Here is a 16,407-nt window from a genome sequence, read left to right on the forward strand (position 1 = left end):
CAGCCAGGCCTCTGCTTCGTGATGTCCAAGTGGCTTTCCCACTCCAGTTCGAGTCCTCAGAGCCTCAGCGTTGTGGCTGGGCCCTGGATAGTCCACCCCCATCCAGGGCTGTCAAAGAACAGAACAAAAGGGGAAATAACACAAATGAGTCATCGCAAAGCTGGGTTAAGATTCTCTTTCTTTGGGATTTCTTGTCGAGCTGTGGCCCTAAATTGAGTTCACAGGTAAAGAGAGAGGTGTAGCCCCCTTTCAACGGGAGTCAGCATCTAGCAAGCCAGCTGGCGCAGCCACCCTTCCTCCCTCTCTTCCGCACTGTGGTCATCTGAGGAGTTTATTGCCTTCTGCTGACCCTCTCTCCAGGAGCTGAGGACTGAAGATCTGCTCTCCTTCCTGGTCTGTGAGCCGCATTTCTCCCTCCTCCCTCTGATGCTGACATCTCTCACAGATGTGAAGGAGCAGGGCCACCTGAGGGCACATTAGATCATTAACCTGTGTTGCCCAGAGGGCAAAGTACCACAATCACCAGCTATAGTTTTAGACCAGGGACGTGTTTCAGCAGCAGAAGAACAAATCAGTGTGACAGCTGGGGATTCTGTCTTGCTAGGATCATTCTCCTTCCCGTCTCTGCAAGAAGCAGACTGCTGCTCTTTACTCCACGTTCAGTGCGATATCAAGCCTAATCAAAATCTACCACACAAGAGCATCGGTGGGAGACAGCACATGATGCCACAGAGCAGAGCACAAGGCCCAGGCACTTCCATAAAACAAGCAATGCTGGCGTGCTGACAAACCTAGACTCAGCCACCTATTTGCCAGACATGCACAGCAGCATGCCAGCCGCTACTGAGTCGGCCACATGCCAGCTCTTTCTTTGCGGTTATTTGTGAGGCAAGCCTACAAACAGAGAAAAGCTGGTGCACTACTGAAAAGCCTTTTCCCCCGGCATTGTTCTTAATTCATATCCTTCCCCAATCCAACCCCACTTAGACACCTGCTGAATGGTCAAGAGAGTCTCTTTCAGCCCGTGTCAGTGGTGCTGACTTAACGCTGACGAGACAATGCTTGGTCAGACTCCTGTTCTCGCCACTCCTGGCTGACTATTCATTTTGAACGACGACTTCCTAAGCCAAGTGTTTGCAGGTAATGAGCAATGTTTGCAGTCGGCCAGGTAGACAGTCGGCCCTGTGGTTCCACAGGGGAGAAAAGCCTGGCTCCCAAGATTCAGTTCCGGAATCAGAGACAAATCTAGCTCCACCAACGTTTGGGGTGTTGGGACACACTAGTCCAGTCTGGGCCCTTGAAAGTACCCCCAGCTTCAGGCAATCTGGGAGGATATTGTTAGAACTAATAATGGATTCTTTGGAATAAAAGTGGGTTCTCGCCCGTCCTTATTACAAAGACAGGTGTTTTTACATTCTAACAGGAAACGTAACATTTACACCAGTGACTGCTCCAGGGTGTGGTCCTGCGGCTGTGATATTAATTACACTGAGCCAGTGTTGCTCTCAGTTGGCTTATGGCGCTCATTGCACGAGCCCCGCAGGGACCAACCTGTAATCCGAGCTGCAGCCATTTCTTTATTCATTATGTGCATTAATAGAATCCTCACTCACAAATCTAGTCACTCGGTCTCCTGAAATAGCTCAGCAGCTGTACATGGGGCCAGCTGTCCAGCCCAGCCCACAACCTGCTCTGCTTTTGCATCACACAGTTGACATTTGAAAATGCTTAGACACGCCAAGACTCTGGAAGACCACTTGAATAACTGGCAGCGGTCCTTCAAGTGGGCAGACAAAACTCAACAGGCCAACAAGCGCCAGAAAGCGTCTGCCCTGTGCCCTGTGCAGTCCAGCCATGGACGACGGCAAAGCATTGAAAATCCGGCTGACTTTCTCTGTTATTTTGGTGGGCATCTCTTTAATGTTTGCAGCTGTGGTGACCGATCATTGGGCAGTGCTGAGCCATAAAGTGGAGAATTACAATACCACCTGTGAGGCTGCTCACTTCGGGCTCTGGCGGCTGTGCACAAAGCAGTTTTACATACAAGAACAAGACACCAAGGAGAAGAGCTGTGGGCTGATAACTCTGATAGGAGGTAGGTGTGTGCATTCCTTCCACATCCACCCCGAAAATGCATGGGAGAAAATGTCAGGCTATTCTTACTGACGACTTCTAGGAAGTGGAAAAAACATGCAGAAAAAATACTCTCCTTGTTCCCATTGTGCTTTATCGTACAAGATTCAACACGTCGATTTGGTTTTCATATTAGCCTCGAAATAACCTCACTGTCAGAGGCCTTATCTTAAATGCATGACGCACTGCCACTGTAAGCATATTTAATACACTACTCTTCAACTCTTTCTATACAGCAGAGAAAGTGGCTGGTATAAAGGGGACCAGATAGGAGAAGGCAAAGGACACGGAGGAAGGATATTTTCCCACTGATGTTTTGCTGACATCTACAACCTCGCAATACCTGTGCAAGGCCTTACACAGGCAAAACTTCCATTGACTTCACGGGGAGTTTTGCCTGAGTGAGGATTACCAGACTGGGGCCAATATCTGAGGTTGGCTCAATAGAATGACTCCTTAGTTCAGAGAGCTATGCAAGACCCGCTTGTTTTTGAAAGATCTTAAATTATTCATAAGCTACTGTTGATAACTAGCATTACTTCGGGCAGTGTGGAATTGCATGCAGGGGTATATTTCTCCAAGTGCCAAAAAACGTAAATTAAGTGAGAAATAATCTATCAATGACTTATTGGGTCTTCTTACACTTCATACAGTGACAGAAAGCAAATGTGCTCTGTGTTTCTGACTAAAAGAAATCTAATCAGACACTTTCCTTCATAGCGAGTAGTCGCATACTCTGAGTAGTCGCATTGAAATCAACAGGAAGGGTGGAAGATGTGCACCACTAGCTAGTTTCCTGGAACAGCATTATGTTTTTGCTGATTGTGAGGTCTGCAGTATTCATGCAATATGTCCTAATACCCTGTTCCTGACTTTTCTAATTACAAGAGACTAATGGCAAATCGGATTATTTCCTAAACAGAAATTTCCCTAAATAACAGGATTCGCTTCTGATTACAATCCCGGTTAAAGTTAGATTTGAATATATTTGTAAACTTGCTATGAAATCGTATAGTGATCATTCTCAACCTATCTGGCTAAGCTATTTATTATTAGATAGAAGAGGATGATCCACAGCATTCAGATCCGAATTCAGATCCAGCTTTCCACCACATTTGGGAGTGTTTGAATCTGGAGGTTTGGCTTAGCCCCATTTCTATTTAATATAATAAAAACATTCTAATGTAGCTAGTAATCCTAGCTATGTCATTTTCTCTGCACATATAGGAAGCTTTATGTTTAAGAGGGAGAAAAACAGAAACACAAATACCACACATCATTGGATAAATTTAAAACTCGTAAATATCCAGCTGTCTCAATAAAACAGATTCATCATCTATACAGCACAAAAGTGTTGGATATCTTTGACAGACGTCAGCATGTGCTTGCATGGACATCTCATAGCTGAGCTACCCATGCCCCCTGTGCTGGCTTCTTAAAGTGCAGAGTAGACAAATAGGTAATTATGGAGACAGAAAGCTGAAGGCCTCTGCAATGCAGCTTGACTGCAACAGAGATGACCTTTAGATATCGGATAGGTGTGCATACTTTTAAAGGGCTTGACAGACACTCCTGGGATTTGATGAAATTCAGTTTCAAAGCCATTGTATTCAATAACACTGAATCCTTTCATGTGTGTCACCTGAAGTTCTAAGAGAGCCTTTACAGCCACTAATTAAATTCTCACATCTCTGTTGTAAGGTGGATACTATTATCCCCATTTTTACATTAGGGAAATGCATACACAAAAGGGGCCCCCGGCTGGCCCAAAGTCCATGACAGAGCTTGGAAAAGAACCCAGGTGTCTTGGCTTTCAGTACTCCATTGTAGCTGCTCCAGAACGGCACTCAGAGCTGTAATGGTTTCACACAGTTGAGGAGAAATGCCATACTTGGATTAGTCAAGAAAGGTTAGTGAAACGAGCAAACAAAGGTTGAGTAGGCGACCTGTGATTGTGTCAGGAAATCTGTTTTTCTGAAAATCATACGCTATCACCATCCCTTGAAAAATTACCATTATTTACCATTTTGTTCATAGCTACCTACCCAGTCCTACTCAGGGGGAAGAAGGATAGCATTGCTTTCATTGTTTATTACTTGTTGAGCTCAGCACTGTATATAAGATAGGGGACGTGTAGTCAAAGAAAGAATCTTGTGCTTTAAGGCCGAGAGTTTTACATTTTAGCCACACTTTTAAAGGGTGTTCAGTCTGGAGAAGAGAAGACTGAGAGGGGACATGATAACTGCTTTCAAGTACATGAAAGGTTGTTATAAGGAGGAGGGAGAAAAATTGTTGGAACTTGAGCAAGTCACTTAATCTACCTCATGTTCCTTATCTGTAAAAGAGGGTTAACAGGCCTCACCTCACATAGGTGTTTGCAGACTAACTCTGTTCATGTTTGAGCTAGAAGATGTGACACAAGTGCCGGGAATGATCATTTATACTCCTTTCAAAGGGCTGGAGGGATGGGCTCAAGCCACTGAGTTCAGATCCAAATGTCGGGAAGTGTGCGTGCCAGGGTTTTGGTCTGTCTGTGTTGTGAAGAGCCCATGCAAAAGGCCGTATCTCATGGACTTTAATTTATCTACTTCAGAAGGACAAAGGGTCACTCTGACAGTATTCAAACCTGCATTTCCAGGGAGCTTAGACATTCCAGACATTGATATATAGTGCTGATGGATCGCATTCAGAACAGCTGGCGATATCTGGGTGCACAGGTGCATGGGTTTGTTGGTAGCTAGCCAAGGGTGGCCAAAATTTGGGAGGAATACATCACAGTGGCTGCAGGGGAGAGAGAGAGGCATTAATGGCAAGAATTCCTGTCCATGGTGGGCCTACTGATTCATGGGTGACACAACTTATTCCTTCCAGCAGCTTTAAATCACTGTTGGCTTCTTTCTCATTTGCCACTTCTAGTTCATCTGGTTTTGCTGAGATTTGACAGACACATAAGCAGGAATATTTCAGTGCTCACCGGGCCCTACCCAGTTTTGTTTACAAGAGCTGCGTGGATCACGATATAGGATGGTGTGGTTGCAGAATACACAGGGTAAAGGGTTTGTTGGGGAGCAATCTCAGCATCAATTCAAGCATGACTACCATGCAGAACACAACCGCTGTTAGCATTTTCCATTGGATTACTATCAAATGATGCGAAACCCGTGTTGATTTTGAGATGAGCATGAAGAGCAACCTCTGTGGTGCTGTACGGTAGATGGGTTTGTTAACAAGCACAGGAAAAGGACTTGGCTTCTAAGTAGTTTTTCATATCTCTACATAGCCATTTTCTTGCCTTCATCATGCCTAATGATTCTCCCTCGCTTTCACTGCCAGGAGTCTGGTGAGAAAAAAACTTAGGGGACCTGAAGAAATAGAGATAGAGCATGTCCCTTAAAGCACTGGTGGCCAAACTGTGGTCTATGAAAAGCTGGCTGGAAACATAGAGGTACCTCCCGTCTCTAGTTTCCAGATGATAAATTACATAAAGGAAGCTAAGGATACATTACATTTTGTTCTAACTTTACTTTTCCATGTAGGCAATTGCTGTAGTTGCCACAGGATGTTCTGTGATTGTGACAAAGAGGTAGGTTGGGCAATCATAAATGGGAGGTGAAGTGGTCCATGCAGTCATGAATGGGAGGGAAGTTAAACTCAGTGGTCGTGAATGACAGTGGAGGTGGTCCAGGCAATCATGCATGGAAGGGGAGTTAAGTCCAGATTGGGTGACCATGAATGGGAAGCGAGATATTCACAAAAGACTCTGTTATGTTGTGGAACAAGCTATGAATACATTTGAGAACCTCTGCCTTAAAGAGAAGCTATTCATAGCCCATTGATTCTTTTTTTACTAGCTCAACAGGATAAATTAATGGGAGAGATACTGCAATTAGGGTTGGAGAGAAACCAAGGATTCTGCAAAGCTTTCATCTATTATGAAATCCATTTTTAAACCTCCGTTATGTAAATACAGTGTGACACAAATGAGGTGCTTTTTAATTCATGATGGGAACTGTAAAGGATGGAAGTGGCTCAGCTCTGTTGAATAACAGGGGACTGTGTTGATGAAGATATTCCCACACAGTAGAGCAGTGATTTATCTTCAGTATGAAAGCAAATATATCTCACCACAATTATTCTAAAACAGAAAGAAAGAAAGAAAATCCCAAACCCTTCAAGCTGTATTCCCCTACGGGAAACGTATATTCTCCAATGCCACCCTTTCCCAAATCTAATTCACTGACCTGATAACCCCATTGACAGTGTCTTTATGAAGCTAATCCACAGTTTGCTACACATAATTAGATGATACCCTGCTCTCATTCTAACAAGAATGTCCATCTCTAATAAAGGCCATCCCAGGTCTTCCCAACTATGCTAACCTCTCGCCTTTTCTGACTGGGGAATGGATAGATCTGATATAGACAGGTAGGCTGATGCCTTTTAGAAGAGTTACTGGTCCATGACTAGGGCTCCTAGGCATGACAGTAATAAATAATAATTGGCTGCTTTGCTCTCTCTTGTTCTGTTTGTGAAGCGATTTCAGCTGAAAAGAAAGTCAAGACGCTTTCTGGCTCCATCCATTATCAGCTAGTTTGCCATCAAAATGCTCCTGATCAAAGAACCAGAATTCCAAATTTGCATTATAAACCCTACTGCTACCCAAGTACTTCAAATTGACTAGAACAGAACAGTTTAAATGGCGTGCGGAAGCATTTTTATTATGATTAGAGAGTTAATTGCCGTGCAATACTATTGACGCTCCTCACATCAGAAGCCCAGGGAGACAGGATTCCTTCATTCACGTTGATTCCATCAAAATCAACCTAATACTCACATGGTAAAATATTTACTTGTGTTTAAGGTTTGCTACGTGTATTCAACAGGGCTGCAGCCGTGTAACTTAGGGTACATCTAGTCTGGAGCTGAAGGTGTAATTTCCAGCTACGGTAGACTTACCTGCAGCAGTTCTGATCGAACTGAAGCACTAAAAATAGCAGGATTGCAACAGTGTTGTGTGAGTAGGACGGGCTAGCCACCCCAAATACAATCCCTTCTGAAATCCAGGTATTACTTGGGACAGCAAACCCACCCTACCCCCATGCAGCCACAGCTACGCTGCTATTTTCAGTGCGCTACCTTCATCAGAGCTATTGTGGGCATGTCTCCAGCTCCAGTTCAGACAGTTTACCCTGAGAGTATCAGCCCATGCACTAGATGCAGTTTTGGGGTGAGAGAGCTCCTGCATTTCATGTGCAAACAGCCCAGCCAGACCATCTCCCTGCTGATCCATCTTAGCTTCATGCTGCCTGACCGAACTGCTCCCAAAGCAGTGCAGCAGCACTGTCGTCCAGCCAATTTCCCATGAAACATGCAAAGTTGTGGCCCGGCCTCACCCCTGAGCAGATCATGGATGCTTGATTTTTGGACCCCTGGCTTTGCATTAATCAGCACAAACCAGGTGTCTCTTCTGCCAACGCCTCACTCTTCTGAAGACTAGTTAAAAGCAAAACTAATGGCATGAAGACTAAGCATCTCCATTTTGTCTTCGCTTCCCTTGCCCTCTGTCACAGGGATCAAAGGAGCCCTACAACAGCCTCCATCTCTCCCAGCAGCATTGATATTTATTCTCAACCACCATAAGATCACTGTCAAAAGGATGCATCTGCCCCAGACTAGCAACCCAAGTCCTGATTGCCTGGAGACACTTTGTTCTCATCACTTGCCGGTTTAGCCTCAGTCGGCAGCGGCTTAACAAACACAAAACGGACTCGCTGGTGTTTGAGTCCAGACACGTTTGCTCAAATCTTTTCCAGTGATAAAAGACAAGTAGATGAGCAGAAGCTGAGGGACAGAATAAATATCCGTTTATTTAAAAAAAATGTAATAAAATAACAACCTCAGAGAGGAAACTTCAGCTAACGAGCTCATGCTCATTAATAGGTTATGCATGCTGCTCTGTAACTGTCTGATCTGCTATTGGAGAGAAAATAAATATCGTACTTGTAACAGCAATTCTGGAATATGCCAGTTACGCTGTAGGAGACATGAAAAAAACCAGGCTGATAATGTGCAACACATTGGCATCTGATTACCATTACAATTAGCTCTTTAAATATACACAGCACTTTACAAACAAAGGCTTGTCTACACTGGGGGTTTGCTCTGGTTGCAACCTTTCATGCCCAGACTCTGATGTAGTGGAACAAAACCCTAGTTCAGAGAGGCAAAGCCATAAATGGCACCAGAGATGCTTTTCCTGGTTTCATGCTGCACCAATGGCTTTGTGCATCTACACCAGGGGTTTGCACTGATATAGCCATGGCTGGCTACCGATAGCTGAAATTTCCAGTGAAATTTCCAGGGTACAGCAGTGAGCTGAGAGTCCTCAAAACCCACTGACTTTATGGTCTTTTCTTTCCAACTTCCTCCATCTTCCATTATTTGTTTTACAAATCATGACCATTTGTGATCCGGGATGGATAAATTCTCTGCAGTATTCCCCAGTTTTACTATAGCAAATATAACCCCGTGGTGCAGTAAATGGGAGATTTTTTAATGTAGTCTATAAAGACAAGGTTGACCATAGTCTCTTCAATGTATCTGGCTGGTCATTAGCAAAGCACAGTCAGACAATATACTGTTCCAGTTGGCTATGTCTGTAGGATCTTGTTGCTTACACAACTTCCATCCAAATTCTTGGCAAGAGGATGTTCTTTTAGCTATATGTACTTGTCAATTCCTCAATTAAATATGTTGTAAATAAATGCTTAGTGCGAATAAACTCTCTCCAAATGGTACAGCTGGCTAAGCTTAATGTCAGTGGGCATCATCTCAACAGACCCTTCCCCTCACACACACTCCAGAGGCTAAAAATTGTTTTTGGTTTTGCTCGCACAGAGAGATGCCTCCCATCCTGAGTCCCCAACCTTTGGTCACAAGTGTCACACCACAAAACAACTGTGTGTGACCCCGGAATGAGAGCCCAGGAAAGACCAGTGCTGCGGGACCCCACGCTCTCATATGAAAACGCCACTTGCTTCATTGCGTTTCCATAGTAGAAAGTGAAGCTTCACTGAGCGGTAAAAGGATTTCATGCTGCGAAACTTCATTGACTCCAGCTACTACCAAGTAGCACTGTCTTCCCTCTAGCCCAGTGGAACATCTGGGAGATGTGGGGGGGTTGAGGCCAGCCCCCACAAGGGGGCGAGGAGGGAGCGCCACCCAGCCCAGTTCTGCCCCCAGCTCTGCTCTGGCCCCGCCCCCAGCCCCTGGCCTCCATCTGCAGCCGCAGCTCTGGTCCTGGCCTCTGCCGTGGACCCCGGCCCAGCCATGACTCTGCTCCTGGCCCGGGGACGTGGCCACATTCTATCACTGGTAAGGGGGGAGCACTTTGTGGACCACTGCTCTAGTCCCTGCTTCCTGTCTTCACTGACAGGAATTGAGAAGCCAGAGAAACCTCTCAACGTCAGTGGCTAAAGTGTCTGAAGCAGGAGAGGGAGCTCTTATACCCCCAGCCAAGTCAAAGGGGAAGCTGGTGGTTGGAGGGGGGGACTCTTCTAACCCAAGCCAGGAAGGGGGAGGGAACCGCCTGTTCTTTTCGCAGAAGAAAGGGAGCTGCATTTCCCCATTGAACCCCTGCTCATCGCACAGATGTGAAGTCCCATGCAGCTCCCTGGCTTGGCAGAGAGAGCACTGTGCAAGGAAGGAAGGAGGGATGCCATTCTGTAGTGGGCAAGGTGGGCTGGCAATGGCAGACAGGAGAGCAGGGGAAGATATTTAGCCAGCCCTGGGGGTGCCAGTCTCAGGAAATGCCCCAGCACGGGGAATCTGCACTGGCTGCAGATGGAAGGGAAGGATTTTCTGTAATTCATTCGTAAAGCGGCAGATCGAGTCAGTGGGAAGTGATTTCTGTGGGAATGGCCTATCAAACGCGTCAGAGGTTGTGCCCAATGACAGCCTGAGAATTGCTTTATCTCTGCCTTTCCCGCAGCATCCATTCACCTGCTCAGACCGAAAACGGATCAGCTCAAACACTGCATGCCAATTTCTCCTCTCATCTACACATGTGCAACCCCAGGCTGTGAGGCCTCTAGACGTCCATCTTGGTGTGAGAGGAGAATTCATCGAAATCATGGCCATTCCCAAGCCCCTCCGAGGCAGCTCTGCCAACCAGCTCGCCAGGGCTTGCCGTCCATAGTAAATGTAATGCACACAGGTCAGATTACGGACTGGCTAAGCTCGTCCTTCTTCATGTACTTGGCTCCCGGCGCTCAGGAAATCCAAGTACCATTTCCGTCTCTTGATTTTATCACAATCTCTTGCCAGTGCACCCCATACATAACACACCGCAGGATGTTCTGCAGCTACGCCAGATGACATTAGGGCTGATCTGAGCAACTGATGGGGACTTGCAGATCGATTAACGTTACTTTATTTTATAGCAGCTGCTTGCGGAGAGGGCAAGTGAATTTGAACCACCAGCAAGGCATTTGCCGGCCATGAGTTTGTCTTCTTAGGGTGTTTTGTCTGGGATGGGAAGCAGAGGCTCAAGACCCATTGAAGCCACATTAAGCACATGTTTAAGTGCTTTGCTGGATCCGGGCGTAAATCACTGTTTGAAGCCTTTTGTTGCCTGGTTTGTGCTTTGATGAGCTGCGTAACGGGCAGGTCTGCAGCAAGCTCAGGATTAAGGGTCCATTAACCTTGACCCAAAACCATTTGAACTTTTCAGTTCCATTAATGTAAAGGAAAATTGTATTTCCCTAATTATTCCCTATGCCTTCGTAAACTCAGTTACTCTTACCAACTTACATTCTCCTTCGTTCTTTTTCAGATCGTAACTGTTCCTACTTCAAACACTTCACCCCAGGCGAGAGCACAGAGATATTTGAAAGAACCACCCAAAAAGGTACGCAGTTGCTAGGACGAACTCTTTACTAGCATTACATGAACGTATCTAGGAACTAATGTAAATGGTTTCACCAGCTTTAGAGACCAATGCTGCTGCTATTGAAGTCAATGGGGAAACACTTATCGATAGTTCAGGGAGTTAGAACAGTCAGCTGGCCCCGAGACTGGCTTTGTATCCCATTAATTGATGCTCTGAACCAGCCTCGGCACAAGATTTCTGGGGAGACTGATTTTCAAACAGCAGCCCCTTTCTTAGGTTGTCCACATCCCATGCTTGGTTGCTGTTCAAATTGTTCCTTGGTCACATAGAACTGGCATTATACATCTAAGGGTCAATTTGGAAACCCCAAAAACCTGTCCACGTAAGAATGTCACTCACCCCTTCCTCCCTCTAAACAACAGAAGCAACAAAGGATATGAATAAATTTAAATAAATACATAAACAAAAATCCAACCCCACCAAGCAGAGTTTTGACTCTAGTGAGGGAGAAGTACCCAAGGCTCCATGTAGTCCACGAAGGCCTTTGCTATTGCTATTGCAAAGAAAGAAAGATATAGAACACAGACCTCTAGCAAAGATACCCACATCTGAAATCTGACCAGATAGTGTTTACTCTGCTTGCATGCAGAAAACTAGCTACATCTCACAGACAATTTAGGCCCTTTCCAATCAGTCCTTGCTAAAACTTTATTTTAGCTCTATTTTGAAGTGCTTGTCTCTCTTATTAAGAGCACGTCCTTACATTTTGCTATACAACATATTTTAGTGTAAAATCAACAAGATGATTGCATTTCACATATAAAATAATCTGCTTTGCTGCCACTGTAAATAGAAATGATGGAAAACCCTGTGGCACATTTTTTTTCTGAAGAAGCATTTTCCCTCAGATACTGGGAAGATTGTGAATTTTAAATGATACTTTGGGTAGAATGAAGAACAAATATGTGAGCTACCTGCTTCTGTTACCCATTTACACGTTATTATATTCATCCATCCAATCTGAAAAATGTCTCCATTACATTATTAGTCATTTCAGAAGAAAGTTGTGAAAAATGTTTTTTCTTTGAAGAGAAGGAACAAGCCTAAACCATCACAAAAGGCTCCTACATTGCAACGAACTCTTTCAGGCCGTGCAAACACATAGCAGATAAAGCACAGGAAAAAAATTAAGAAAATGCCAATAGAACAAGGAGTATGAAAAACCAATGAGAACAAGGAGCAATATACTTTGGCCTACTACAGAAATAGCTGCATTTACATGGAAGCCAATTAGTAAGAGGCAGCAAGATTCTTCACGATTTTACTTAGAAAACGATTAAAAAAAAACAATTATGGAAGGCAAATAGCACCAAGTGGTGCTCGGTTTCATGCCTGGCTACACATGTTAAATATTAAACGCATCTGGAAACTAATGCAATATGTAAGTGAAGATCTGAATTATTCAATTGGCAATTTCCCCCCCACACACACATGCACACACTCAGATATTGAACTGTGATTTGCCTGAGTGACTCATCTTACACATAGCTTAAATTGGCTGGATGGAACAACTTCTGTGGCGAGTTTATTCCCATACTCCAGAGAAGCTAGATTTTCACAGAGCTGGGAAACTTTGTTTTGCAGGATGAGGCGAGGATGTTGCTGTGTGGTCCCGGGAAAGTCATTGCACACAGGCACGCACACACATACATGCACACATCTGTATGCTTCCCCTTTGCCTGTCTTGCCTATTTAGCTTTTAAATTTATGGGGCAGAAAACTGTTTCATAATATATGTTTGCACATTGTCTAGCACTATGTGGCTCTGCTGACAGCTGTAGCTTGCAGGTGCTACTATAACATATAATAAAAATAACATTGTCTATTTACTTTTTTTAAGGAAAAATCTAAATGGAATAACAGAGTGAAACATGTCTAAAGATTTAAGACCAAATCTCTGCCCTCTCTGGGAGGAAATCTAATAAACTAACATGTTGGGCGTGACAATTTATTACCCTATGTTAAGCTACTTTGGGGTTTTCTCCTCTAGGTTCTATCTCCAAGACAACTCTGGTAGAACATTTGCAGGGGATGGTTTTAGGAGATGGAGGCACTTCTTAAAAGAAAACATGTTGTCTAGTGTACTCATTGGCAAGGCAATATGTGTTTGTACAACACCTAGCACAGTGGGGTCTGGGTCCAGGATTGGGACCAGTAAGCGCAACACAAATAATAAAATAATAACAACAGTAATGGAGTCTTATGCTCAGCTATTTCACTGTAGTGCTGGGTGAATACAAACAGAAAAGTGCCCTGATCCTGCAAACTTCTGACTCTTTTGCTTAGTCCCGTTGGGCCCATGGAAGATAATGCAACTTCTTGTGAGAGTGTGGCCTAGTTAAGTGAGAACCAGGCCCAAAGTTTCTATCATGTCATCATTTGTGTTGTTTGCTTCTTTCTACAAGGGGTGTTTAGAAAAACATCTTTGTCCCTACCCTTGTGGGTCCTGTTTCTGCCCCCACTGAATTCAACAGGAGCATGACCAAGACCCATAACTGCTCACCACACTTTTTCTGTGCTGGAACTACTTGGTTCTTTTGAGCCATTTATCTGCAGCAGGGAAAGAACAACCATTTCTACTTTAAATTGTTTCTTCCTTTTGCTGAACTGATCCCATTGCAGATGGTGGTGGGAGAATGCAGGAATGTGCACACATTTGTATTTCTCTCCCTCTGTTTTGCCTCGGCAGAGTACAGCATTTCAGCCGCAGCCATTGCCATCTTCAGTGTTGGCTTTGCAATCATTGGAACAATCTGCATTCTGTTATCCTTTAGGAAAAAGATGGATTATCTCCTGAAGCCAGCATCTATGTTCTACACCTTTGCAGGTAGGCCATTTGGTGAGACTTAAAAGAGATCCATGCACTGAGATCCTAAGGCAACGTGTGCGATAGAGATGCCACGAAGGCAGCCTTCATCTCCTGGCAGCAGAAAGACAGAAAACTCCATACTATTAACTTTTTTTTACATAGCTCTGAAAAACAAGAGTCAGCTTTCCATGTTGCAGTCTGGGAGACTCTACTGTGTGTGTATCTGAAATATTTGAATGCTTTAGAATTACCTTGGAATATGGGCATTTCTAAAATATTCAGTGTTAGACCCTGCAGTCTAGAAGGGATGTGTGGGAGACTCTAGGGACATAAACCTGTCCTGGATACACTGACCACCAGCGTTACGTCCCCAGGTCTAAACTGATGTAGGAAAGGGTGTCACTGATGAGCCTGAATATGCCCCCACGTTCCCCTATTTTCAGATTATGAAGGTGTCTCTAAAACGCCGATGGCTGAATTTTCAGTGCAGCCAGCAGTATCTTTTCAACCCACTCTCCTTTTGCCTATTAGATCCCATGGTGACACTTAGCACAGTGATACAGGCTTTATAAAGCCAGCTTCCTAAGAGGGCTTTGGTGACCAAATGAGTGGTTTCAATCCTATTGTTTTACCTCCTGTTGAGATGCATATCAGAAGGTGTGAATTATACAGGGCTTGCTTCACTTTTCAAGGAGACATTCACTACTTCCTGGAGTGCTTTGTGGCTTTGAGCATTCCCAGCCACGTTTAGCCTTAACCGACATCTGCCCGTAGGATTTTTTTCTCCTTAAAAAATGTGACTGCCTAAATATAAAATGTTACTGCTAGCTCAGAAATAAACCGTTGTCCAAGTTAGAGTGCCAAACTGGAAGGATTATTGGGCCCTGTTGCATGGCATTTCTTGTGTTGTATAGCTCCAAAGAGTGACTGGAAGCTGAAGTTAGAAAAATTCAAACTGCAGGTGCCTATTTTTACAGTGAGGGTAATTAACCCTTAGACCTGCTTCCCAACTGGGGCGGTAAAATCTCTGGGCTTGTCTACACTTACCTCCGAGATCCGGTGGCAGTTGACCGGAGTTACGCAAGCTACGCAAAAAACTTGCGTAACTCCCGTCGACGTCTCTGCTTCTCTACTGCATGCCGTCTTCACTGCACTGCGCCACTTGAGAAGGTGGTCTTAATACGTTGATTTCTGGATCGACTGAGCGGGTCTTCACTGACCGCTCAGTCGATCCAGAGAAATCGATCTGATGGCGGTGAATTTGCCGCCGTCAGTGAAGACGTAGCCTCCATCCCTTGGAGTTCTTCAGTCAAGAGGGGAGATCTTTCTACAAGTCCCCCCCTAGTTCAATAAAAAGTCATTGGGGACAATGCAGGAATCACTGGGTGAATGTCTATGATCTGTGTTATGCAAGAGGTGCAATTAGATGGTCATATTGGTCCCATCTAGCCTTAAAACTTAAGAATCATTTCTGAACCTCACAGCACAGTCGTGTAATCAGAAAGGCATGCAGAGAGGTCAGTTAAGAAGGAAAGCAACAAGGCCTGAAAACCCAGCCCTACAGCTCACCCCTCTCTTATTTCTCCAGGCCTCTGTATGATCATCTCTGTTGAAGTCATGAGACAGTCTGTGAAAAGGATGATTGACAGCAAGGAAACTATCTGGATTGAGTACTATTATTCATGGTCTTTTGCCTGTGCCTGTGCCTCCTTCGTCCTGCTCTTCATCTGTGGAATCGCTCTTCTGCTCATCTCCCTGCCTCCCTTCCCGCAGAATCCATGGGAGAGTTGTATGGATGCAGAACCAGAGCACTAAATGCCTTCATCTAGGCTCACGGCTTATGCCACACCGGAAGGGCTATGAAAGAATTGATACATTTTTTTTTAAATGTCAGGATGGTGGTATATGAAGACAAAAGTGTCCTTAGTTAAAACCAGGTTATTGAACCAAAGGGAATTTTAATACTGGTTGGGGTTTTCTTTAAAAAAAAGCATTAAGACCAGCAACTTGGGTTGCTCAATTTGTACCCTCACTCCACGAAATGCTGGGAGAGGTCATCTGCAATTTGGGAATGCATTCTGCAAGTGGAGTTGAGGGAAAAGAAGCGAGAACTAGCTGGTTTAATGAGAAGGTGCATATTCTAGTGGTTAGAGGCACAGGACTGGAGTTGGGAGATCTAGGTTGCCGTAGTGGCTTGGCCACAGACTTGCCGTGCGACTTTTAGCTTCTCTCTGAGTCAGTTTCCCCATCTGTACAATACAAATATTGCTTCCCTGTCTCACGGGGGTGGTGTGGGGCTGATGTCTGTACATAATTTGGAGACCCTCTCATTGGAAGTACTGTGTCTTAAAAGTCCGATGACTCCTGTAGTGTGTGAATGCTAATGGCAAAACCAAGCAAGTACTGACCTGTCGAGACAATGTTTTCCTTTAATAAAGAGAAGTAATCCTCCACTGAGGTCTGATGTCTGTTTTCAGGACAGTGGTTTTGGTGGATGAAACATACAGGTGTCTGT

General features: G+C 44.6%; 1 protein-coding gene across 1 annotated transcript; it reads left to right on the plus strand.

Moving 5' to 3' along the window:
• The first annotated feature begins 1,854 nt into the window (after positions 1-1,854).
• CACNG1 (calcium voltage-gated channel auxiliary subunit gamma 1) lies at positions 1,855-16,345 on the plus strand. Its single transcript, XM_067547809.1, has 4 exons — positions 1,855-2,095; positions 10,967-11,041; positions 13,773-13,910; positions 15,481-16,345. Exons 1-4 carry the CDS (start codon positions 1,855-1,857, stop codon positions 15,705-15,707), a joined length of 681 nt encoding a protein of 226 aa, XP_067403910.1. The 3' UTR covers positions 15,708-16,345.
• Positions 16,346-16,407: the final 62 nt, after the last annotated feature.

This window comes from Emydura macquarii, unplaced genomic scaffold (genome assembly GCF_026122565.2).
Source record: "Emydura macquarii macquarii isolate MOO-44397 ecotype Brisbane River unplaced genomic scaffold, CSIRO-AGI_Emac_v2 contig_1230, whole genome shotgun sequence".
NCBI classification, from domain to species: domain Eukaryota; kingdom Metazoa; phylum Chordata; order Testudines; family Chelidae; genus Emydura; species Emydura macquarii.

Excerpts from the sequence above, each read along its gene's own strand:
- CACNG1 (XM_067547809.1), top strand. The coding sequence starts at position 1,855 with ATGGACGACGGCAAAGCATTGAAAATCCGGCTGACTTTCTCTGTTATT. Across the intron at positions 2,096-10,966 it reads GCTGATAACTCTGATAGGAG|ATCGTAACTGTTCCTACTTC; the intron begins GTAGGTGTGTGC and ends GTTCTTTTTCAG. Across the intron at positions 11,042-13,772 it reads TGAAAGAACCACCCAAAAAG|AGTACAGCATTTCAGCCGCA; the intron begins GTACGCAGTTGC and ends TTGCCTCGGCAG.